Raw genomic sequence first — 27,904 nt, forward strand, 5'->3', positions numbered from 1 at the left:
CCCGATAACCACTTCTGACTCTTTCTGGAGATATGGCACGAAACTGGATCCTGCTGCCATGCAATATGGCCTTCCAGCAGCTTCACCTAACCATCTGAATTGAACCCAAGTCCCTGTTCACCTGTTGTTTAATGAATACCAATGTGCAGAAAGTCAGAACACCTGCTGTGTCCCTTCTTGCTAGCCACATCTTCTTAACCTTCATTGCAGCTGTCTATGTCATATCTTGCAGCCTTTACAGTGTTCACAGAGCATTGAGCAGTATTTTTCTACCCAGTGTGAATCCTCATGATATAGGTCACTCTTTTCCTATATTCAGATGGCTTCCACTCCTTCATGTCAGCTAAGTTTTTCTCAACTACAACTTTAATCTTTATGCTCACTCATGCTGTTGACTGTTGTTCCTAGAAAAATGGGGACATAAAATTTTGCCCTGTAATTATAATAATTATAAAAAAAAAAAAAAAGTTACCAGAGGAACACCTTGTATCCACATGGTACTTTGGACAGCCATATTTTCTGAGTGAAAATGGTAGGTGGAAACTGTGTGGAAGCTTGTATGAATTTATATTTCCATGACTTCGCATGACAGTATTTGGGTGACTATGATGTTATGTTTATGTCTCCTCTAACAATATATCCTGTAGTTTGACAGTTTTATAATTTGGAAGAAAAACACCTGACATGAATAACAAGTAAGAGTTGATAACAGGAGGGACATATGACCATCAGAGATTAACTCAATAAGTCTCATTCATGCTGTGCCCACATGGAAAAAAAAGGATATAAAAACAATATTGATAGTGAATGGGTTGAATTTTAAAATAAGTGCTTATATGTGTATCTTTTATCTTTTACTTATTTCAGTCATTAGACTGTGGCTATGCTGGAGCACTGCCTTGAAGGGTTTAGCCATGGGTTCTCAACCGTATTTTGGCTATGGACCACTTTGATTCATGTTTTGCTTGGGTGGACCCCCATAGCCATTCAATGTTTAAAAAAATCCTATTGTATTTTTATAATCAAATATTGTATAAAACTAATTGTTAAAATATTTTGTGTATTGTGGATGTAAAACCAATTTATTTCACATAAACTTTACTGGTCTGTAGTACAATTTTTTTCATGGCCCTTGAAAATTTACTATGGACCCCCCCTCTCAACTTACTGTATTACACACATGGACTCCAGTTGAGAACCCCTGGTTTAGTCACACAAATTGACACCAAGTGCATTTTTTTTCCTAAGCTTGATACTTATTTTATAGGCGTCTTTTTGCTGAACTGCTAAGTTATAAAGACAGAAACAAACCAACTCTAATTGTCAAGTGGTGGGGTGGGGGTCTAAACAAAATATACATACATACACACACACATACACATATATGTCATTGCCAGTACCACCTGACTAACCTCTGTGCCTGTGGCACGTAAAAAGCACCCACTACACCCTTGGAGTGGTTGGTGTTAGGAAGTGCATCCAGCTGTAGAAACTCTGCCAAATCAAGATTGGAGCCTGGTGCAGCCATCTGGTTTGCCAGCCGTCAGTCAAAGTCGTCCAACCCATGCTAGCATGGAAAGTGGATGTTAAACGATGATGATGATATATCTATATATATATATCTACTACATATGTAGAAAATCGGTGTGTGTTTGTTTGTGGCATTGTTAGCCACATTCTTTTATTGATTTTGATGAAACTTGACACGTGAGTAGAATTCATGTCTGGAAACCTCATGGCATACTTAGATTGTTGAAAAAATCGATAATACAGCCCCTGGAAAGGACTTTTATATCTACCTCATATAACATGCAAGGGAAATAACCCATAGCACCTGCACAATATTTTTTTAGACATTCAAGGAAAATAACCCATTTCATTGATATATATATATAATGTACACACAATGTGCTTCTTCCTCTCTACTAAATTCACTCACAAGGCATTGGTGCATGTGTGTGTATCATTTCCTAGTTTAAGATGGTGGCTGTTTTAAATGCTAATGGGTTAATGATGTTTGTTTTATGATTGAACCCAGTGCATAAATTAGGTTCTGTCTTTGCTTTATCATCACTGATGATAACAAAACAAATCTGGTCTCCTTCAGTGTGTCAGCATATCTCAAGAGATAATTTAATGTTTTCTACAAAAGAATGGGTGACTTTACTGATTTTCTCTATTAGACATTTAGCTAGCTTCTTTTTTGTTTCTTTGAAAATACCTAATACACTTAGTAAGGTCCTGATAAAATATGATTTATTAAGTTTTCATTTTGGTTCATTACATGACAGTTTTCAGTTTTTGAGTCTTGTTTTGATGATTAGTTGGAAAGATTTTGGGGTTAGTGTGAAAGGGTAAAAATGGGATTTATGAGTTCATGGTTGGATACATAGCTCTTCATGCCTGAAGAGTTTTGTTTGTACTACTGATTTGTTAATGCTACTAAATTATCTTGACACTAACAGTACTTTTTCATTAAGCAATATGAAGTAAAATCCCTTGCTCAAAGATACAATGTACCTCCCAGGCCACCAATAAAACCAATGACCATATGATTGAGAATTCAATAATCTAGACACTGGGCCATATGCCTTCCCCGTATGTAAAGTTCAACCCTTTGATTATTACATTTCTCTGAAAATATACTTCCTTTGCATTAGTTTTGAAAATAATGAAGAATTAGGAAAATAATTTTGTCATTATTAAACTGGTATTTGGAACATATGAAGCTTTAATTTAGATCACTTTAAAATGGAGAGTTATTACCACACCAACAAGCAAGATGGTATTAAAAGGTTTAATACTATACTATAATTATGTGTCTTACATTTATTCTTTTTAGCTCTATCTACAGTTTTGGATATTGTTTAATCAAGTTAACTTAATTTGTGGAGCAAAATAGTTACCTCCTTTCTGATATTATACTAATAATTTTGAAGTTTATATTATATATGCTTTAATGTGTCATGTCTAAGGCTAATTCTTAACCATAATAATATTGATAGCTTATTATATGTAGCTGTTTGTGTGTACAAGAGAGGCAGTCAAAGAAATGTATTTTGTCTGAGACTTGACGATTATTATAATGTTGTTGGTGTTGTCTGTGATTGTATGATAATGGCATATAAAAAGTGTAGTGTATGTAAGATTTGAAATAATAATATTTGTTATATTTGTTGATATATTTAAATACAGAGTAAAGTATTTTGTCTACATTTTAATACATCTGTTACTATAATTTGAATGGTGTTATATATGTGTGTGTCCTCCTCATCATGTGTGTATGTGTATATGTGACTAAGGAAAATGTTGACACCTTGTTTGATTTTGATGTAGGGTTTCTGATTTGTTGGTTTATACAAACAGTTGTCTTTATGGTGATTTCATTGTTTGTATGGCTTTCATATTTTCATACTGTCTTGAGATTTTTTTTTTGTGTGTGTGTGTCATCGTATTTGGGCTTGTTTAACATCCACTTATCCATGCTTATATGGGTTCAGATGGAATTCAGAGGCAGATTTTCTACAGCCAGATACTTTTCCCATTACCAACCCTCACCTGTTTCCTAGCAGAGTTGATATTTTTGAGGAAGACTGGAAACAGACAGCATCACTTATATGACAATTATGCAGGTTTACAACCATTACATGATGTCTAGGCAAGGGTACACATACACATGACAGGTTTCTTTCAGTTTCCATCTACCAAATCCACTCGGAAGGCTTTGGTCAACCTGGAGCTAAAGTGCTATACAGTAAGCAAGCTTCCTAACCACACAATCACACTCTTATAATAATCAATGTGTTAGTGAATTTATGACATTTAATGTATATACATGTCCTTTTAGCTGGTTAACATGTTCTTCTTTGAAAGTGGGACAGGAAACAAACAAATAATGCCAGCAGTATACTGATTTTGTTTTTTGTTTTTTTCCAGAATTAAATAAATACAAGAAAAGAAAATTCCATGAGACTGTGAATCTACTGACTGGAGAAACAGAAGCACATCCTAACCTTAGAAAGGTAAAAACCTAATTTTTGTTTCATTTTCTGAAGTTCCTGGTCACTAGACACAAGTTTACTCAATGCTTGTTTTATCTTCTTGAGAATGACGCATGACTTTAGGGCATAGGAAAATATGCATTGCAGTATCTGTTCTGGTTCTTTGCATTCTGAATTCAAATCTCACCAAAGACTTTTATTGTTCTGGGGTCTGTAAAATTAAGTATCAATCCAAGGTGGGGAGTTGATGAGATTATCAGAGCTTCAAATGAAGTGAATTGTGGTATTTGTTTTAGTTATTTGCATTTAAGTTCTTGGTTGTTAGATTTAATCCTTTGCTTGGTTTAAAATCACCACCTAGAACTTTAGGTGCCTTCAATGGAATTTGCTTTATTGCAAGCATTTAGCTCAAGTCTCTAGTTTGAGGGTATCTTCCACCAACCTCAGAAATACGTGAATAAAAGGCACTCCTCTCTTTAGAGGACAATTTTAGAAAATCCTATACATAAATATGATTGGATAACAGAATAACTGGCACCGTTTATCAAAATAGTTAACTAAGCATGGCTTTGTATTTAAGAAACTTCTTTTGCAACCACATGGTATTAGGTTCAGTCCCACTTCATGACACCTAGAACAAGTGTCTTGTACCATAACCCCAAACAATCAATGCCTTCTGAGTAAATTTGGTTGACAAACTATGCAGAAGTGCATTGTATATATGCATGTATCTTTGAGTTTGTCCCCTGCCACTGCTTGACAACCCAACCAGTGTTGGCTTGTTTATGTTCCTATAACTTAGTGCAGTGGTTCCCAACCTTTTTTATACCCTGCACCCCCTGAAAACTTTTAATGTTATTGCACCCCTTAAAGTAATAATTTATATAAGAATAAAGGTGCCCGGAGCAATTGCCCTCTTTGACTCTATAAATCTGGCCTTGCTCACACCACCTGGAAATGGTATCTCGCACACCTGGTTGGGAAACCCTGACTTATTGACATTAGAAGTGGTAGATATCTTTTGTTACCTAGGCAACCAAGTTAGTAGTGGAAGAGAATATTTTGAAAATGTAGTTGCTAGAATAAGAACGGGCTGGGCAAAGTTTGCCTTTCCCTCAGAGTGAAAGGCAGATTGTATGATGTGTGAGTACAGACAGCTTCCCTACATGGCAGTGAAACATAGGCCATTAATGTTGCACAAGTAAAATTATGCAGGTGGTAATGGTATCTTCATGTGGCAAATGTGGGGTTTTTATTTGTCACATCCTGTGTAATGATGAGCTTATTGTATACAATCAAATTTAGTGTCATGGGGCTTCTGGCTTCATGAATAAGCAAAACAAAATAAATTAATTAAGATACACACAAAATACTTCTCAATTTTTTTCTTCATCATAGTTTGTTGATTCTACTGGATCTCCTCATCTACTTCATCTATCAAATGAACAATGCTAATTTGTGGAGTGCCAGAGGCATTAATTAACTGTCTGTGTGGAATGCACAGCAAGATATGCTCTTCTAATGTAGACCATGATGATAGTGGAGATGGGAATGTTGGTGGTGGTGATGATGATGATGATGATGATATAGAACATATGCGTGCATGCTGTAGGTAAAAATGACTTTGAGCTGATGGTTGAATGTGTATATTAGTCAAGATTTTGACAGTGGTTGTTGTTGTTGTAGAAGGAGGAGGAGGAGGATTGAGATCAAATTTAAGTGTTAGGGTTCACAGATGAAATGTTTTGTTGAAATTAATTTGTTGACTTGCAATCCTTTATCAGTGTGAGAAAAACAAGTCTTAGAATAAACTTGATTGTTATGTATACAGTGAAACTTGATATTTTTTCTTAGTCATCTTCTCTCTTTCTTTGCAAATATTCCTTCATGAGATAGCCAAAACTATTATATTTTTTTAATCTCTGATTCTAGAATACACTCACTCTCTTGCTCTCTCTCTCTCTCCCTCTCTCTCTCTCTCCCTCTCTCTCTCTCTCCCTCTCTCTCTCTCCCCCCTCCCCCTCCAGGCAGGCATGACTGTGTGGTTAAACATTTCACTTCCCAGCCATACAGTTTTGGGTTAATGTTCACTGTCTATACCTTGGGCTGATTTAATACTTCTGAGTAGATTTGGCAGATAGAAAATGAAAAGCACCTATCGTGTGTGTGGTGGGATGTTTGTATCTTATTGTCTCGATTATTGCATGACAGTTGTAAAATGAGCTTTGGCATCAAATGGTGTTGCCCATTTCCATTTTCTGGCTTTGGAGAAAAATTAAATTGCATGAAAACAGTTGGTGACAGGAAGGGCAGTCACACATAGAAGATCTGGTTCGGCAAATTCTATCTGACCTATAAGCGATGATGATTTTATATGTATATAAAAGGTGCAGGTGTAGTTGTGTAGTACAAAGATTACTTCCCAACTACATCACTCCAGGTTCAGTCTCACTGTGTGGCACCTTGGGCAAGTGTCTTCTTCTATAGCCTCAGGTCAACCAAAGATTTGTGAATGGATTTGGTAGGCAGAAACTACAAGAAGCTTGTCTTTTGTGTATGTGCATATATATATATATATATATATATATATATATATATATTTGAGTGTTTGTGTCTGTTTGTCCCCCTCCCCACTATTGCTTGATAGCCAATATTGGTGTGTTTACATCCCTGTAACTTAGCAGTTCTGCATAAAAGACTGATAGAATAAATACTAGGCTTACAGAGAATAAGTCCTGGGGGGCTTGACCCTTCATGATAGTTCTCCAGCATGGACACAGTCAAATGACTGAAACAAGTAAAAGAATAAAAGAATGCGTGTGTGTGTGTGTGTAAAATAACTTTTGCTTTCTATTTCTATTGTCAAAATCTGTCTGATCACTCTTTTACACTTCATTGCCATTGCACTGTCACAATACTAACATGCTTTTCATGTGTAAAAATTTGCCACTGAATATAATTTACTAAACTATAAAAAATACATACCTGTCCCTCTCTCTTTCTCTCTCCTTATATCATTCTGTTTTTATATATAATTCTATAAGCATTAATGTATATCTATATGTACATTACATATGTATATTAGGGGTACCCTAAAAACAAATATTCCAGTTGATCCAGTCACTAGGACATCTGGCTTGTGAACTTTAATGTGCAAGTGGCTGAGTACTCCACAGACATGCATACATTTAACATTGTTTTCAAGGAGAGTCAGCCTGACACAGAATGCAACACGGCTTGCTCTTTGAAACACAGGTACTGCGCATTTTTTCCAGCTGAGTAGACTGGAGAAAATGTGAAATAAAATGTCTTGCTCAAGGACCCTGTCAGTCTTAAAGTCTTCTGTGATGTCCTATAGGACTATAATGAAGAGGAGGGGAATGAGGGTTGAGTTTTTGTGGACTTTAACTTTTACGCTTAATTCATCACTGAAGTCATAGTTGACTCTTACTTCACTTACTGTCTTTCATGCTGTTGTCTTAAATTGTTGATCACTCTTTGGTTTCTCACTATGTGTTCTCCACTTGCAATGGCCTCTCTCACAAGTATTTCTATGCCACTTTCTTGTCTTCCATATCAATGGTGTATATGTCTTCATCATTCAAATACACTTCTCACCAATTACATCTTGGTTCTCTCACATACTGACTTGCAGTCCAGTACATTTCACACCTCTGATCCTCATGTTGCAAGATGCATGAAAATTTCTTCCTCTCTGCTTCATCCTAAGCCAAATATAATGCCCAGGAGGCTCCCTCAAGATTGTACATAGTTTTTTTTTTTAACCTAGGTAACTAAATTAGCTGTGGTGGATGATGTTCTGAATGTATATTTGCTAGAATTGCAATTATACTTCCATTGAATAAAAAAGCTCATTCTATATGCATGCGCACACACACACACACACCACCACCACCACCATCATCAACATCCCATGCTGGCATGGGTTGGACAGTTTGACAGGATCAGATGGATACAAGGACTGCAACATACTCTCTGTTCCATCAAGCATTTCCTCCTGTTCTCCTCTTCTAACATCTACCTCTACTCTGTCTATGATACTTCTCAGCTGCTGCAATAGCCTAAGAGCTGAAACGGCACATATTACATCTCCTCCCTTCTACTATACTCCATTCTTAACATTGCTTATATCTACCATCCTGTCCCATTTTATACAGCTCCCTTATATACCTCTATATCTCCCTCTCCACCACTCCTATACCATGCACATCATTCTGCTACTCTCTGACTTATCCGTTTCCTTGAGCCACTCCTATATCTCTCGCCTTACATCTCTCCATTCTGGTACTTCACTCAACTGCACTTCCACCCTTATTCGTCACTCACAACATTCACCTCCACCTCCATTTCTCACCATCCACTCCTCCACACTTACATTCTATGAAAGCATCCACTCTTCCCTCCTCTCATGTGATCCACTGTCCACATCCTCTCTTATACTCACCTTCTTGTATCTTGAGAGCTTGCTCTGGCACTCAATCACTACCTTCCTTATTTCTTTTCTCAACTGCACCCACTCACCTCTAATATATGATAGGGTTTGACCATGTCTCCTTTTTATAACTAGACACCTGTGTTTGTGTTTTTATCTTACTTAAACCTTCCAACATCCAGCATAAAGCCATCTCTAATACTCTCCATTTAGTAGTGGGTGCTTTTCCCTTTTCCTCTCTGCTCTTCTGTCTTGCAATTACCTGGCAATCTCACTAGTGCCACTGGCACAAAAATATAAAAAAAAAAAAAAACACATACCTGTGTAAAATGATTAGCGTTAGGAAGAGCATCCAACTATAGAAAACACTGGATCCTGTCAAACTGTCTAACCCATGCCAGCATGGAAAGTGGCTGTTAAATGATGATGATACAAATGTATATGTATGTATTTATTATATGTGTCTATATATTTATAAAGAGATAGATAGTCTGCACATAAAAGCACCCATTACACTCTTGGGTGGTTGGTATTAGGAAGGGCATCCAGCCATAGAAACCATGCCAAATCAAGCTAGGGTCTGGTGCAGCCCTTCAGTTTACCAGCCCTGGTCAAACTGTCCAACCTTTTCCAGCATGGACAATGGATACTAAATTATGGTGATATATAGATAAGTAGATGTATGCATGTGTGTATGTACATATAGGTGGAATTTCAGACCAGGATGATCATATAAGTTGGATTTTCTGTTTTGACAGGAATTTTTTTTTTCTCTTTTTTTAAAGCCTTTTCAGTAATAAAAACAAAAAGAAAATTGTAAAATATTTTCAGATGGAAAGGTATGATTTATGAGGGATTTGACTGTTGTTTCTAGCACATCCCATGACCACCTTCCTTGTTTCTTTGTCACTCTGACATGTATTGGTGTTTTTCAATATTTTTCTCCCCATAAACACATTTTAGGGAATAAGGATGCAGGGAATAAGAGTGATCCATTGCTGGGATTTAAAAAACAACAAAAAAATTTATAAGTTTATAAGTTCAGTTTTTTAACACACACACACTCCCTCCCACCACCAAACCAAGCAAGACCATGTTTGTGTTAAAAAAAAACGTATTTATTAACAGAAAAATATGCTAATAAAATAAATTATCTTTTACATTTTAAAAATCACTGTGGGTAAATCCCAGCAATGAACTTCACAGGTTCTCTGATAGTTTTAAATTATAAACAGAAACAATTGGGGTGGAGATTAAAAAAATCATTTATTTTCAATAAAAATTTGTAATAGCATAAATGTGTTCATGGGGAGAAAAATATTAAGACATCAATACATGTGACAGTAAGAAAAAAATGAGGAAGGTGGCTGTGGGACATGCTAGAAACAACTGCCAGATCTCCCTTAAATCACACACCTTTTCATCTGCAAATAATTTTTTTCCCCCTACCAAAAAGACTTTTCATGTGGTTTTTAAGTACATAATGCAAAAAAAAATTGGCCCAAATGTGGGTTGTGATGGGGGGGGTTGAAAAAGAAATCATAAATTTTTCGAAATTTTCTTTCATAGAATGTTTCTCCTCTTCCCCCATCCCCCAATCATTTTGAAGGCTGTGATAAAAATTGGAAAACACCTTGTCAAAACAGAATCCAACTTATGTGGGTGTCCTGATCTGAAATACTACCTATATATATAATGTACACACAAACACAGATAATAGGTATAAATAAAGTATATAAATGTGGTTTTCAGTTTCCATTTACAAAATCTTAGAACACTTCGGTTGACCTCAGAGCTATTGTGGAAAACACTTTCTCCAAGATGCCATATGCAGCCTTGCCTGTTTCCATCTAACAAATCCATTAACAAGCTTTGCATTGGCCCAGGGCTATTGTAAGAGACACTTGCTTGTGGTATCACACAATGTGCTCAACCCAAATCCACATCGGTGGATGGGTGGTGAAATTCGTGGCTTCACAGCCTTGTCTTGGGTCCTATATGCAAAGTTGGTCCTAGAGTGCATGCACTTAAAAGACATTTTATTTCTGACTATGCACTGCCGATATTGGGATACATTTAATATACTTATGCATCTTTTATGCTGCTACATTAGCATCAAAATTTTGAAGCGTTCCATATTATGAGACAGTATTTGGGAGAGAGCAAGATATCATTAATAAGAAATGTATTTGGAACAATGAAGGCATGTTCACCATAAGTATGAAAGACAAGAAAATGGCATGGAAGCACATTCATGAGATGCTGTTGAATATAAAGAATACATTATCTAAAGAGTGGGTACTGCATGCTGACCTCAAAGTGATCGACAGTTCAAGGTGACACCAGCAGAGTAGGTAAAGCAGACAAGGGCATAAAGAAAGAGAAAGCTGCAGGTCTATCAATGATAGTTGCAAAAATGCTCAAAATGTCTCTTGAGATAGGTTGCATGATTACAGCGTGGATAATTGATCAAGTTATGCAAAGAGGTGACTGGTGTAGTGGTGCCATCATAAACTGCTACAAAGGCAAAGGAAATGCCTTATAAACAGAAAACTTTAGAGGAGGTTATCAAAGGTTATGGAGAGTGTCGTAGCACAATTGGTCCATGACACAAAACATAGTTGAGATGCCATATCTCTTGAAAAGGTACCACTCTTCGTAATAAGACAACATGAAGGAAAAATACTTTGCTAAAAGTAAGTAACTATTCCTGGCATTCATTGGCTTGGAGAAGTCATTTGATAGAGAACCATGCCCATGAATTTGGTTGTTTCTAAAGAAATTAGGTGTAGACAAATGGCTAATGAAGGTTTTACAAGCTATACAAAAATACAATAGGTATGAACTTAGTGTAAAGATAGGAGTCCATCAAAGCTCACTTCCCTCTTATTTATTATCTTATAGGCCAGCACGGAAGACTTTAACCCTTAAGCATTGAGATTACTCTATTAAATGTAATGCTTATTTATTCACATCATTGTGAATTTATCATACATTATCTTGTAGCTTTGAGATTTCATTGATATGATAGTATATTTTCAGAATGACATTGTAGGGTAGATGTGAGATCCCTGGCATACTGCTGATTTAGTTTTCATAGCTAAATCTCTAGTGGAATTCAGAAATTCTGAGTATGGAAGCTAAACCTAGAATCAAGAAATTTTAAGGTTAATTTAGCAAAGACTAAGGTTTTAGTGTAAAGGCACGTGGCTTAGTGGTTAGGGCATTCGGCTCGCAATTGTAAGGTCGTGAGTTTAATTCCTGGTGACGCGTTGTGTCCTTGAGCAAGACACTTTATTTTCATGTTGCTCCAGTCCACTCAGCTGGCAAAAATGAGTTGTGCCTGTATTTTAAAGGGCTAGCCTTGTCACACTCTGTGGATTGCTCAGTCACTTGCACATTAATTTCACAAGCAAGCTGTTCCATTGATCGTATCAGCTGGGACCCTTGTCATCATAACCAACTCAGTGCTCCTTTAAGGTTTTAGTAAGTAAGAAAGAAAACAGGATCCTGATACTTTTAGAGAAATGGTTTTGTTTGTTATGCAGAAAAGGAGTAAGGCAGACTAACTGTGAAAGTATTCTTCATGTGTAATAAATGCATTTAAGCAATACATACTATGAGCACACCAGAAATAGATTCTCTAAATGCCCAATTGGTTTACTAACGGTAGTAAGTAGCTTGTTACCTAAATGTAATTAGCAGGGGAGATGATTACTCTAAAATTATAGTGTGAACAAGTTAGAACTGGCTGGAGAAAGTTCAGGAGCTGTTACCTCTTGGTAATAAAGGGCCTTTCTCTCAGAATGATAGGCTGATTGTATGATGCCTGTGTATGAACAGCAATGCTACCTGGTACTGAAGCATGGGCTACAAATGCAGAGGGCATGTGAAGGCTCACAGGTGGATGTGAAACATCATTGTACTTGTGCTACAAAGGGCAAATATATTGAAAGAAAAATTGAGCATAAGAAACATCAAATGTGTGCAAGAGAGAAAACTGCACTGGTATAGTCATGTGATGAGGACAACTGCATAAAGAAGTGCTAATCGCTAAATGTGGATGGAACCTATAGAAGGGGAGACCCAGGGAGAGCATCCAGCCAGAGAAAACATATTAAATTATATGTGTGTAGTTACAGGCATGGCTGTGTGGTTAAGAAGCTCTTTTTACAACCATGTGATTTGGGATTATATTCCTACTGAATGATGCTTGGACGTGTGTCTTCTATAATTCTAGGCCAGCATTTGCTTTGTGAGTGAATGTGGTATTTCAAAGGGGACAATTTGTTTGACTAAAACCTTTCAAGGCAGTGCTTCAGCATGAATGCAGACCAGTGACTGAAAGAAGTAGTGTAGTAGTAGTAGTAGTAGTAGTAGTAGTAGTAGTAACAATTTTAAGTATAAAAATGCTAAAGGTAATCTTGAATTACTTTGTGTGCATGTTTATGTGATTGTATAGATGCAGGCATGCCAAAATGATGTTAAAGTGATTGCTTCGTGTCAGAAGACCCTGGGTTCAATCCCACTGCCTGGCATTATGAGTATCTTTTTACCATAGCATCAGATATGACGCAAGCCTTGTAAAGGGAAATGAGTTGGCCTGTTGCAATAAGCCAGCCTTGTCACATATTGTTTCATACTAAATTGGCCCAAGAATTACATGTGCACATTTCCAGGCATCAATGACATTCAAAACATGAACATGCTGTCTTATTTTGCTTTGAAAACTTATTGAGGGAGGGAGGGGGTATAAACAAAGTTGAAGTGCTTCCAGCATTCTTTACCAAAATGTTTTGCCATGTGTTAGCTATATATATATCTAAATCCTTTGATCGCTTATAGTTCTACTATCTAAACTAAACTTACAATTTTCATGGTGAATTTAGCTTAGATAACTTTCCTTTGGAGTTTAAATTGACATGAAAACGTGTAACCTTTGCCTTATAGGCACTAGCGTAGCTGGGAGGTGAGGCGGTCCATCTCAGGAGGCACTTTCATCCTGTTGTAGGCTATTGCTGTAGGCAATATGTGATTCTTGTGGGATTCAGGGGCAGCACACACTCTGGCTATGCTGTTTACTGCTTATAGAATATGTAGTAAACTTTTGAAATGTATTCCTAGTAAAATTCCTACTTGTTCTTTGTAAAGTCACTCTTCATCCATAAAAAAAACCAATGTTATGACATTATACAGTTTGCCTCCATAGAATAAGATTCTTGTAGCAAGCAAGACTGCACTATAGCTTTGGTCAACTTTATTCTTAATTGCAGTGTTGCTAATTCTTCCATTGTATGCTCATTCATTCTGTAGTTGTCACATATTTATATTAGCAAGCTTGGTGAACAAATGGCAGAATCAGTAGAGTGTATGTTCTTGTAATTCTGTTTTCAAATCTCAAACGAATTCAGTTTTCTTTCATCCTTCCAGGCCAGTAAAATTAATTATAGACACAATATCATCATCATCGTATAACATCTGCTTTCCATGCTGGTATAGGTTGAACAGTTGAGGCTGCTCCAGGCTCCAATCTGATCAGGCAAGGTTTCTACAGCTGGATGCTCTTCCTAACACCAGCTTTCTACATGTCACCGGCACAGGTGCCAGTCAGGCAGCACTGGCATCAGTCACGACTACGATTTCACTTGACTCAACTGGTTTTCTCATGCACAGCATATTGTCCAACAACTGGAGGGTACTTTTAAACAGGCTAGTTATGCGACACTGGCATTGGCCACAGCTACAATTCCACTTGGCTTGCCGGGTCTTCTCAAGCACAGCATATCTCCAAAGGTGTTGGTCGTTTGTCATTGCCTCTGTGAGGCGCAATGTTCGATGATCATGCTTCACCACCTTATCCCATGTCTTTCTGGGTCTACCTCTTCCACAGGTTCCCTCCACTGTTAAGGTGTGACACTCTTTCACACAGCTATCATCATCCATACGCAAATACAATATATAATCAAATACTCTTGAAGGCAATGCTCCCTGCACAATCCACTAACTGACTAATAGTAAAAGAAAAACACTAAACTTATTGCTGTGTGATTGCATTCCTATCTCCCCTTCACTCTGTAATGCAATGAATTTACATAATGTTACCTATTAGGTTGTGCAATTTGGAATAAACTACACTATTACAAAAAAAAAAAAGAAGAAAACAATGAAACTTTACAAAGAAATATAATTACTGTTCTCAGTTCCAATGCCTCCACATATGGTCTTCCACTGCTCTGGGTTCTGTGGAATAAAAGAATTTAATCCTCTTTTCAAAAATTATTCTCTTAAAACAAAGGAAATTGTCTAGTGGTCTTTGGTCCAGTATACAACCAGGTTAAATGTTTTGTACTATTGAGTTTCAAGCCTTTTACAATTTGAGTTAGAATCACACAAGGACCAAGTGTCTTTTACTATAGCTTCAGGCTGACCAAAGCCATGTGAGTGGATCTGATAGACAGAAACTGAAAGAAGCCCATCGTATATGTGTGTGTCTGTATTTGTTCCCACCACCACCACCATCACTTGACAACCGATGTTAGTGTGTTCACGTCCCCATAACTTAGCGGTTAGGCCAAAGAGACCAATAGAATAAGTACTAGGCTTACAAAGAATGTCCTGGGGTCGATTTGTTCAACCAAAGGTGGTGTTCCAGCATGGCTGAAACAAATAAAAGAATACCAATATAAAATATATTTACTGTGCATATTCGAAAATATGTTACAGTGACCTATTTATTATGTAAAGGTAAATTTTCACCTTAATTGGTTTCAAATTTTGGTAGGAGAAAATGCTGCTATGTGCTCACAATTCTGCCAGCTCGATTGATCTAAAGCTTGCAATTTTTTTTTTTTTTCCTTCCAATAAATTCTTATTATTGTAGTTTCAGTAATATATTTATTTGTTATTTAATTCTAAACTTAACATGTATTATATGGTGGTAATGTGATATAGTATTACTGCCGATAAGGGCTTGAGAACATACTAGTTCCACTCCAAGCATACCACCCACACCAGTTCTCATTACCCATTTGCAGTTTCATTTTCTCCTACGATTGGTATATTTCCATTTTCTCCAAAACTGCTGCAAATCACTGGAAATATTCTCGCTCTTGTATTTGATGTAAAGAAATTGAAGCTAAACATCAACCTCAGTAACCTCAATTATGTACAGAAGTGGTCATGGTTACAGCTAAATGTGTTTTTTTTTACTCCTTATTAATATTCTTTGATACTTAACCTTTTAATTTTCATGGATCTTATCAACAATCGTAGGGCATCCAGCCATAGAAACCATGCCTAACCAGAGTGGAGTCTGGTGCAGCTCTTCAGCTTACCAGCCCTGGTCACTGTCCAACCCATGCCAGCATGGACAACAGATGTTGGATGATGATGGTGATACAATAAATATAGGTTCAGATATGGCTATGTGATAAGAAGCTTGCTTCCAAACCACATAGTCCTGGGTTCAGCCCCATAGTGTGACACCTTGGGCAAGTGTAAGTGGTGTCTGACTGAAACAAATAAAAGATATATTCATGTTGGACACCTTGTAAACATATCCATCCTTATCTTTTCATTCAACAGTAGCTGTGTAATAGTTATTGTTAGTAATAATGACATAAGTGCTGCCAAATCTATGACCTTCCTACTCTTTGATAAGTGGCACTTACCACAAGAATATTTTTAAAAAAATATAAGTTAAATGCCTGGCCCCCGTGCCGGTGAAACGTAAAAGCACCATCCATTCATGGCTGTTTGCCAGCTCTGTCTGGCACCTGTGCGGGTGGCACGTAAAAAGCACCCACTACACTCACGGAGTGGTTGGCGTTAGGAAGGGCATCCAGCCGTAGAAACACTGCCAGATCTGACTGGGCCTGATGAAGCCTTCCAGCTTCACAAACCCCAGTTGAACTGTCCAACCCATGCTAGCATGGAAAACGGATGCTAAATGATGATGATGATGATAATAAGTTAAATGCAAAGAAACTGCACTTATTGATTAGATTGTTGGAAGGATGATTAACCAGCTTTGTCGTGGTGGTTGCTTGTTGGTGTCTTGTATTATTGAAGACTGTTGTCATGTGGTCTAACTGGCTGCATGTAACAACTCATGAACTTTCAAATTTTAACATATTTATTATTGCTGGATGTGATTTACTGTGTTGGCCATCTACACAAGAATAATGCTGATAATATAACCACTGACTGGGAAGAGAAAACCGTGCTGTATTTTGTAGTAGGCTTGCTATAGTACATCATGTTAGAGTGTCCAAAGTTGGAATGCCTCAGGCTGTCTGTTCTTAATAGTCTGCTGTGACCATCTGCTCTTAGTGGTCTGCTGAGGCTGTCTGGCTGAGTTAAGCACCAAACAGTTTTTTGGTGGGTGAAAAGGAGATGAATTTTAAACATATCACACTACAGCCTCACATTTGATTGTCTACAATTTATTTAATATGATCTGTTTCACAAGAGTATTCACAAGTATTAACATAAATGTTATTTATTTTGCAGCTAAGGTTCCAATCAACAACCAGTGCAGTTTAATTACTTATAATTTATTAAAGTATTTTTGTGGTGGGTGCCATTCATCAAGGTTGCAAGTTTCCTTCTGGGTTTGGAGTTGAGGAGAGGCTTGGCTGTCCCATTAGGTCAGTGAATAGGAGAAAATAGATGGTGTTGGAGATGTATAAAGGGAGGGGTTATAAGTAGAACAGGAGGGGTTAAAGGAGGATGTTTCATTAGAGTGTGAGGGGGAGGTGTATAGAGATAGGAAGACATGATTGTAGCAAGTGATAGTGAGAAAAAATAGTGACAGGGAGGAGGCATGGAAAATGTGTAGACAGGCTTCTGAGGGAGGGTGAAGGGGCCTGCAGTGGGTGGTGATCCTGGGTAATAGAATGAGGGTGTTGGAAAGATGGATTGTAGGGGTATTTTGACAGGACACATTGTGTGTGAGGCAGGGTCATGGTCATAAAGGACATGCCTGTATGTATAGATGGACATTCATTTTAGCTCAGCAAATCATCAGAGGCCTCAGTCACTTGTCATCTCTGTGAGGCTTAACATCAGATCATTTCTCACCACTTTGTTCCTAGTCTTCCTCGACCTGCCCCTTCCACAAGTTCCCTCCATAATTAAAAGATCAGCACTTTATGCTGCTGTCCTTGTCCATATGCATCTCATGATCATACTAACAGTGTCTTGCACACTATATATGATGTCTCTTGTACCAATTTTTCTCATGCTCACGGACATTAACCACCCAGCAGAGTATGCTGGTTTTATTTCTTTCAAGCTTTTGCATATCCTCTGCAGATATAATAATGATAATTTCTAACATAAATACAATCAGTATTTTACTAGCATAAGGTCTCAAACAAATTCAACCACAGGGACATTTGGTCCCAGAGTGTAGAGAATGCAAAATACCACAAGGGATATAAGTACAGGACACAATATAAACAAATACCCTTCAAGATGATGCCTTGGCATGGACATAGTCCACTGACTGAGTAGTTGTAGTAACCAAATAAAGTAAACTTATTGTTCAGTTAAATGAAATAGCAAGACACTTATCAATTGTTTGCAATCTCACTTAATTCTCTAACTTAAGAAACTGGTGTCAGTAGTGGCAACATTATCAGTTTATACATCCTTGTATTATATATTTATATATTGTTCATGTATTTTTTTTACAGAAAGAAAATTCTTCATCATTTGAAATTATATCTCACTGGCATCCGAACCTAACTATTAATCTTCTTGATGATGATTTTCCTTGGGTTAAAGGGCAGGTTCCTCCACCCTTGGATGAATGTAAGTCGTCTTTATTTTAATTATTATGCCTATTTCAAACATTTCTTAATCAAATTTCTTCATCAGTAAAGGGTTTCTGTTTGAAACAATGTTGTAATGTTCACTTTATTTTTAACTGATTTCCTTATGGAATAATATATTGTTTTTTGTGATTTTTTTTCTTCTACACTATTATCAGATGTTGTTTTTCAACTTGGATCCAACAAGTACTTCCCGGTGATCTTCTTCAATGACTATTGGAACCTCAACAGTGATTATGTGCCAATTAATTACTCTACAAAGTAAATATGAATTTATTGATCTTCTGTCATTTCAATAAAATTACATAGCACATCACTATATCATATTAGCTCCTCAAAAAGATCTCTGTTACCTAGAAATATTTTTTATGAATATAGCATCTTTTCATTGTTGGGACAGTCTTCCATGCTAGAATTAATTCATAATTTAGACACGAGACTAGTAATTTGGTGAAGTGAAATCACTTGAATTGACCCCAGTATCTGGATGGTACTATACTTTATTGAAACAAACCTCTCTCTCTTTCTCTGCCCCATATACACACTTACCTGAGATGAAAAGCTAAGTTGACCTCAGCAGGATTTGAACTCATGTGGTAAAGATCTAGAAGTATCGCAAGGCATTTTGTCTAATATTAACACCATTCTTGTAATTTAGGTGCTTCTTGGAAACCTACTTTATTTCACTGCAAACTGCTTTAGACTTGTGCTAATTTTGCATTTAAAAAAAGGGCTCTGAACTTCATAAAGGATGTGGTGTTGAAGGTTGTCAGGCAAAATATCTTGCAATATTTTGTGTTGTCTGTTCCAAACTAACTAATGTCTATGAAACAAGCATCAGGTAAATAATGGGAATGATTCAATGATCTGTGCTTATTCCTCAGAATTTGTGACGACGTATCCAGTGTTACAAATATTTTTAAGTTTTAGGAAGAGCATCCAGCCATAGAAACCATTCCAAAGCAGACATTGGAACACAATGTTGCCCTCAGGCTTGTTGATTTGTATCCAAACTGTCCAGCTCCTGCCATGATGAGAAAATAGGGAAAGTAGCTTTCTCACTCATCCACCAAGCATGTGTAGACCTGTACTCAACATTTATGTAAGACTTTTTTTTTTCTTATAAACTACTAGCAGTATCGCCCGGCGTTGCTCGGGTTTGTAAGGGTAATAACTGTATAAGCATTTTTAGAGAGTTATAGCCAAAAAATAGCAAAAAAAATGCATTAAAAATGGGGGGGAAATGATGGTAAATTTTTTTTTTAATCGTTGATTCATCGTAGACATTTTTAGAGAGTTACTTCCCTTATGTAATAGCGAAAAGAATGCATTAAAATGGAAAAAAATTATCGTAAATTTTTTTTTAAATCGTAGACTCATCGTAGACGCGCGCTAATACCCAGAAGAGCTCGATATGAATCACGACTATAAGATACCCGGTTTTGGTTAAACTGCACCGCAAAATGTGGGAGTAGTTAGAAATCTAAATCGTAGGAGACAGACACACAACTTCACTTTTATATATAACGATTTTGTATGCTAATATTTTATTTCTTCATTCTCATTATCTTAGGGTTGTGAACCTAACTCTCACTTATAAACCAATTTCTCTGTTCCGTTGGCAATTGTATGCAGCACAAAATATGCGTAATAAGTGGTACAATGTATTGGGATCAAATTTTGTTGAGGAAGGAGAAGAAGAGCAGGATTCTGTCAAGGTTTGTATTTTATTGTTTCAAAAATTCTCTTATTTTTCACTTTCTATTTACACTGCTCTTTTACTTATTTCAGTCATAGGACTGCAATCAAGCAAATCAATACTGGTTGTCAGTGGGAGCAAACACATAAACACACAGCCTTGCCCGTGTACTGTGTTCATTTTTGCCAAAATATATAATCTCATTAGTGTACATTAAAATAATTCTCTATTTAGATATCCAGAAATGTGTAATAACAGAGGATAGTTGATGTGTTCAATTATTATTCACTCTCTCTAGCATACACACACACACAGGCGTTCAAATCTTAGTACTATATGTGGATAATATATATTTCACCAAAGTAATGAGTATTTAGCTCTTGTTTCTTGACATTAGACAGGTAAAGTGTAAATCTTCCTCTTGAATGAAATATCAGGCTCACATCAATCAGCATTCTCATAATGTGATGTGTATTTTCAATGTTTAGAGGAAATGGTGCATGTACCAAATAAATATCATTGCATCTCAACACACTTAAACATGAGCAGCATGCAATTAGAACCCTTGTGATTGCTTGAAATGTTATCATTGAAGATTTCTCTTTTAACATATCTCAAGGACTAGTCTTTCTTGTTAGATCCAGATATTTCAGCCCCCAACAGCTATAAAGCCTCTACAAAATTTAGATGAGATTCTCAATGAAGGTACTGCTCCCACATTTGAAAGTGCTGCTACATATCAATATCCTTGGCAGCCTTCAGAAAAGCAATTAGTATAAAATCACTCACAGGCATGCTCCATTCTCTGGCCAATATAGATATCCTGTCTTTTCTTTCTGCCTTTTTTTACTGCTGCTATACTCATTACTGTTATAATTTTTCTGTCCTGGTTTCAGTAGGCCTATAAAGGTCATGGGCATTGGTCCTAGCTGATGTAAAAATATTAAGATTAAATAAACTTGGAGTATAGTTTACAAATATATATATATTTTGTGTAAATTGTAAAATAAAATTTCTTTTTACAATATGAGCATTATATAAGTTGCAAGTAAAGTGGGATTTTTTTTCCTCATTTGTAGTCTCCAATTTTCATAACAGAAATGCAAAAACTGTTTTGAAAAAAAAGTAAAATACTGATATACAAGCATGATTTATCTGCTTTGAAACATTTACATATTTGATTCAGTAATTTCAGGGGACCAAGTTAAATATTCATATTCTCCCATTATTGCAGTTATTAATATAAATGGTGCCACTGTCCTTTATTTTACTGGCCATTTCTACAATTCTTATTACCTCATTCTTAATCTGAGATTTAATTAATTTGTATGTAATTATATTTTAGTTTCTTCTCTAAAGAAACTAAAATATAAAAATGTGTGTTCTGGGTTCAAATTCCGCTAAACTTAACTCAGCATTTTGAATCCCTGCCTCACCCCAAAGTACCAGACTAATATTGAGGTTATTTTAATCAATTATATTCTTCTGTTATAAATTTGTAGATTTTTACCTATGTAAGAAATTGTCTTTCTTATTGTTGCTATTTTCTCTCCTTGCAGATTGCTTTCTTGGAAACTAATCCATACTTACTGGCTATTACTGTTATCGTATCAATTGTACATAGTGTATTTGAATTCTTGGCATTTAAGAATGGTAAGTATGCAAAAAGATTTTAAATATGATCTTAGCTAAAAACTTCTGAGAGAAAAATAAAACTATATATAATAGTTGAGAAGCATCATTATGTATAGATGTGTGTTTCTTAACTTTTGAAATTAGTTTATGAATAAATATGTGTGTGTGAGAAAGGATTTTCCCCAACTTTTTATGAGAGCCAGATGCACTTAGAGACATTGATAACAAGTCCTACTGCATGGTAGAACTCAAAGCATTGATTGAGGCTCTGGAGACTAGTACCATGTTATATCTGCACACACATACACGCATGACATTTTCATGTAAGCATTGTCCCTTGTTTCCAATCTTCTGTGCAAACAAGTCTAATCATGGGGAATATTACCTCACTTGGTAATGTGAGGGTTGATGGTAGGAAGAGCACCTGGCTGTATAAAATCTGCCTTGACAAATCCTATCTTTGAAGGTGTTTTTGTTTTTTTACAGCTAGATGTCACTAACCCTCACCTGTTTCCAAGTAAGGTGACATTTCCCCGTGACAGAAGCCAAGGGATTCCACTTGTATAATAGTGGCACTTGTTTATATCTATCCCATGTCAAGAAAGGAGACACACACATAAACACACAAAATACCAATATACATACTTAACAAGTTTCTTTCAGTTTTGGTCTACTAAATCCACTCAAAGCTCTGGTCAGCCCAGAGCTATAAAAGAAGACATTTGCCCCAAGATGCAGACTGAACCTACAACCATATGGCTGGGAAGTGAGCTTCTTAACTGCGCAGTTGCACCTGCACTTATAGGGTTAATGAAACTAGAATTTCATTGTGTCGTAATGTGGAGAAAGCAAACAAATAGCTTCCTGATGCAAATGCAAGCTAGACTCCCTAAGCAGAGAAAAACTGATCTATTTAAGGAAATTGTTGTGCTCCATTGCGATAGGTAAAGCTCCAAGCAATGTAAAATATGGCCCAGACCATAATTACCAGCATGAACGTCAAACTTCAAAAAGTAGTTAACCATTTAATGGTTTTAGTAAATTTATACGGAAAAAGTAGGCGTTATACCATTCAGCTTCGTTATATTTTTTCTGTAAAAATCTATTGACATTAAATGAATCAACTTCCCATATGTCATTTTTCAACAAAAAAAATTTCTAAAACAGTTCTGGAAACAATCTACTCATGTAATTTACACAGCCCCTAAAATTGTTTTAGTTTGATTTTGCGAAAAAAGTGCGTAAATTACATGGATTTTTACGGTATATCTATTTACTTTTTCAGATATTCAGTTTTGGAAAAGTAGAAAATCTTTAGAAGGACTTTCGGTTCGATCGGTTTTCTTCAATGTGTTCCAGTCCGTAGTTGTGGTGCTCTATGTGTTAGACAATGAAACTAACCCAATAGTGAAAATAAGTGTCATTATTGGACTAGCAATAGAAATATGGAAAATTCAAAAAGTTCTTGATATATCGGTAAGTAATCTCACAGTTTTCTAGAAATTGAAATTTTTATTTGTAGTGGCGGAGAGTTGTTGCAACATGTAAATTTCAAATTTTAATTAAGACTTACAAATGTTCAAACATTCTTAATATTTTTGAACATCAAAGTAGTAATATATATATATATAATGCTTACTGCCTTGAAAGATAAATTATCAAGCTGTAAAAGCAGTTCTATTAATGCTTAACCTGTTTGGTACCATATTTCTATCAATATTCACAGCCTATGTTCCAACTGAGTTCGAAAATTATGAAGAATTTAGTAAAATAGCTTTGTCACATTAAAAAATAATTTTTTTTTAACATAAATTGACATGAAATTTTGAAGGACTGTTTTACTGTAGATAACTCTAAAACATAAAGTTTCTATCATAGATCTAGAGACAATCCCAGATGAGATGTCATCAAAAGAAGTAAATGCCCATGTTTGCAAAAGAAAGCCATATCATTCAAGCTTGAGAAAAATAGATAAACGGGTTTAAATGGTTGGTGAGGAAGGGAAAAAAAAAAACTGATGTAAATTATATTTTTGTTTCTGTTTAAATGTGAAATAAACAATAATATTCTTTGTTCCATTTATTTCCAGCTTGACCGTGAAAACAAAATCTTGGGTTTCATTCCCAGACCAATATTTAAAGAAAAATCAACATATAAATCAGCGACTAAACAATATGATTTGGTGAGTGTCTTTGCATCGTCATTATCATCAACATCGTCACCATTTAATGTCTATGTTGACATGAGTTGGATTGCAACCACTTTGAATAGTGTATTGGGTACTTTTTACCAACACTAACAGGGTTAGATACCAAGTGACTTGCAAGACATGACTGCTCACCTGAGTGATGTGTTGTATTCAGGGAGGTGGCTTTGTGCTAGGTAATGAGAGGCTAGTGTATGAATAGAGGAACAGAAACAGGTGTGTTGTAGATGAGATACATGGCTAACTCCACTTGGGAAAAGCGAGAGGTGAGTGAAGTTGGTGAAGATGTCAGTCATACCCTCAAGTTAATAAGAGGTGTGTGTGTATGGAGTAGTATAAAGAATTGGATAGGGTGAGTGAATAGGTAAGTTTGCAAAAGGAGAAAGGAGTGAACATGGATGGGGGTGTCATGGTTCAAGGACAGGTTGTGTGCAGATAAGTTCATGACAGTGCAAAAGGAGAGTGGGAGAGGGGAGGGGAATGCAGTAAGAGGTGAACATGGGTGTTAGGAAGAGTTGATGAGCAGAGATTCATCAGGGGCATAGGCATAAGCAACATGCCTTAGAGAGACAGATCTTCTCAAGCACAGGAAACTGCCAATCATCTCAGTCCTTTGTCAACATCTGAAGGTTATTTTTCACCACTTTATCCTTTGGTTACGTGGGGTTTCCTCTTTCAGCTTCTAAACCGATTTAGCATCTGACACTTCTTTACACAGCTGTCCTCATCCATATGCATTTTTTATGACTATACCAGCAGGCAAGGAATGGGGGCCCTTCCATAAGACACATCTCATCTCCCTGCCTTTTATTCCTTTCTTCCTCTTCTCCCCCTCTACATTTAAATCTCTTGCACTACTATGTGAATCGCTATTACCAATTCTTTTTCCTGATGAAGGAAGCACATATTATGGTAATTTCTTTATGCAACCATTTACTGGTTGCTTATGTATGACTTTTTGCACATTCCTTCTACTAATTATGAATATTGTGATTATTACCTAATTCTGAACTTCTAGAAACAGTTGTCGAGTTAAACTACACATTCTTTCATTAGTATTCTGTATTATATATGCTCTATGTAAATTTATCTATCTATCTCTATATATTTATGTATGTGTGTGTGTGTATGTATGTATGTATGATGTATATATATATATATATATATATATATTATAACACCATTGACCTGCCACCAACTTCTTAACCATCGTGTTTGCATCTATGATGCTAATAAATAAAGATCCTTAAAGATCTCTTGTTGTTCCTCCTTCTAAATAATTATTCTATAGTAACATAGTAAACATTTTTCTTTTTATCAAAAAATGTAATAAACTTTTTTTTTCTCTAATTCCAGGTGGCTTTCAAGTATTTATCATGGTGTTTGTTTCCTTTGTTAGTAATGTATTCTATCTACTCATTAGTATATAATGAACATAAGGGATGGTATTCATTCTCATTAAGTATGTTGTATGGATTTTTGCTAACATTTGGTGAGTATTTTTTTTTATTGTTGTTGTTGTTGTCATAATAAATATTGCGTGAAGCTGGCAGAATCATTAGCACACCAGGCAAAATGCATAGCAGTATTTCGTCTGTCTTCACATTCTGAGTTCAAATTCAGCTGAGGTTGATTTTTGCCTTTCATCTTTTTGGAGTTGATAAAATAAGTACCAGTCAAGAAGTACTAGGGTCAATGTGATTGACCATCCAGGCTTTGTGCCTATAGTAGAAAGGATTGTTGTTATTATCTGCAGATAACTTTTTAAATTACTTTGTCTTAATGTGGCTATAAATTTAAAGATACTTGATGACTAAATATGTGCACATGGTCTCAAACCTTGTTGGCAGTTTTTGAGTTCTGACATTAAACTGTTCCTCTGCATTTAATCTTTGTTAGTGGTGTACATCTAAGTCCTAACACATTGATTGAGATGAATTAATGTATTGATTTTGTTAATGTGGTTTGTTTGTATGTATTTATATTTGTCTGTACTGAGTGAAAGACATAATAATTTCTGGGTGGTGGTAGTTAGTAATAGAGTTCTGGGTTGTTGTTAGCCCCATCTATGGCTTCTAGACTAGTCTAGTCATGACCATCAGTATAAATACTTACTTCAACAATTTATATCATAGGCACAGGCATGGAGTGTGTGAGAAGAAGCTTGCTTCCCAACCGGATTCAATTCCACTATGTGGAACATTGGGCAAGCCAACCAAAGCCTTGTGAATGGGTTTGGTAGACAGAAACTGAAAGAAGCCCTGTCCCCCACCCTTGATTGACAACCAGTTGTTCGTGAGTTACATTCCACAACTTAGTGGTTCTGCAAAAGAGAGCAATAGAATAGCTACCAGGTTTTACAAAAGAAAATTATTAGTTCTTGAGTCAATTCATTTAACTAAAATTCTTCAAGGTGGTGCCCCAGCATGGCTAATGATTGAAAGCAGTAAAATGTAAAAGATTTAATAAAAGCCCTATTACTGGAGAGTAAAATTGAAAGGTGTACTTAACATGTAATGGTTGCCAACTTCATGGTTGTGTCAGTGGTTCCAGATGGTAGTGCTATTGTTGTTTAACATAAGTCAATCTTGACTAAGTAGATCAAAGGTACCTCAACCATGGCTATCCCATCCATTACATTGTCCTATATGTAAGCAGATTGTAATTTAACCCATTAGAATTCAAATTATTCTGTTAAATGTAATGCTTTTCATTCACATTGTTTAGAATTAATCATTCATTATCTTGTAGCTTTTGAGATTTTTATGATGTGATTGTATAGTATTAGAATGATATTGTACAGTAGGTGTGAAAGGATGGAACTGGTCAGTTTGAGTATAAGATAGGTAGAATATATTGGCCTGATATGGCTGTTTAAATGCTAAAGGATTAAGGACAATTTGGTTTTTCTTTCTAACAAGTCTATAGATGATCATTCATTTCCTCTACTTCTAGGTGTGCTGGTGGTTATTAAGTAGTATTGAGCATTAATAAATGTACAATAGTTTTTTTCATGTGACCTACAAATTTCTGTAATTGTTAATTTAACATTTACTACATCCTAGGTTGAACATCTTAGATCTATCTGTAGTGTTTAAAAAGAATCTTGAGCCTGAACAAATAACTACACTAAAGTGTAAGAGTCACCAATCATTTAGCTGAACCTGTTGACATCATTATGAAAACCAATGAGAATTTAAATATGCATTGTTAATAACACTATCAGTAACCAATCAGAGGTTCTAGTTTGTTTACACTTTTACAAAATAAAATTAGGTCTCTGTAACCTATATTTTTGAAATCTTGTACAAAATGTTTTTTCACTACTGCCATCTTTTAAAATCTCCCTCTTTTTTCTTTTTCTTTTTTTTTCATCCATTTGAACCTATTAATTTATATTTTATATTCTCTTATATTAATATATTTTTTTAAAGTAAGTTTCCATACAGTTATTCCCATTTTAATATTGAAGGTTTTTTTTGTCTGTTTTCCTTTTTCAAATGAATTAATGTTACAAAATAGCAATTCTCTTCTATTGTAAAGTTGTTACTTTATTTATTTTTGTTTTTCATTTTTCAGGGTTCATTATGATGACACCGCAGTTGTTCATCAACTATAAGATGAAATCAGTTGCACATCTTCCATGGCGTATGCTAACTTACAAAGCATTAAATACATTTATTGATGACATATTTGCATTTGTTATCAAAATGCCAACACTGTACCGGTTGGGCTGTTTCAGGGACGGTATGTAGATTTACCTAATTCTTGATTTTATGTTGTTGCATCTTAAGAGCCAGTCTACTTATTTTTCAGCACAGTTTCTTTTAAAAAGTACACTTCATTTTGATTGAGTTGCATTCTGTTTGTGTTTTACATATTTCAACTGAATTTTATTAAAAGGTTGTTTTCGTTAGATGAGTTTTGACATTTTTCATAGTATAAGAAGCTGTTAATTATTATATGGCAAGGGATTATGAAATCAGGTACACCACTGGTGGTATAGGTATCTCAAATAAGACCCTTTACTGGTAACAGAATATTGAAAGCTATATGTATAACTGTCTATGAACC

General features: G+C 35.8%; 1 protein-coding gene across 2 annotated transcripts in view; it reads left to right on the forward strand.

Annotated features, from left to right (window-relative positions):
* LOC115222538 (cleft lip and palate transmembrane protein 1 homolog) overlaps positions 1–27,904 on the forward strand; it is a 62,723-nt gene that overhangs the window by 26,979 nt on the left and 7,840 nt on the right. For both annotated transcript variants that reach the window (XM_029792795.2, XM_036511725.1), the window contains 9 exons: positions 3,937–4,022; positions 18,153–18,270; positions 18,449–18,551; positions 19,864–20,008; positions 21,549–21,642; positions 22,910–23,100; positions 23,714–23,806; positions 25,187–25,322; positions 27,410–27,577. In XM_029792795.2, coding sequence (XP_029648655.1) covers positions 3,937–4,022; positions 18,153–18,270; positions 18,449–18,551; positions 19,864–20,008; positions 21,549–21,642; positions 22,910–23,100; positions 23,714–23,806; positions 25,187–25,322; positions 27,410–27,577 — 1,134 coding nt within the window. The remainder of the gene's footprint in view (positions 1–3,936; positions 4,023–18,152; positions 18,271–18,448; positions 18,552–19,863; positions 20,009–21,548; positions 21,643–22,909; positions 23,101–23,713; positions 23,807–25,186; positions 25,323–27,409; positions 27,578–27,904) is intronic.

Source organism: Octopus sinensis, linkage group LG20, assembly GCF_006345805.1.
Source record: "Octopus sinensis linkage group LG20, ASM634580v1, whole genome shotgun sequence".
NCBI classification, from domain to species: domain Eukaryota; kingdom Metazoa; phylum Mollusca; class Cephalopoda; order Octopoda; family Octopodidae; genus Octopus; species Octopus sinensis.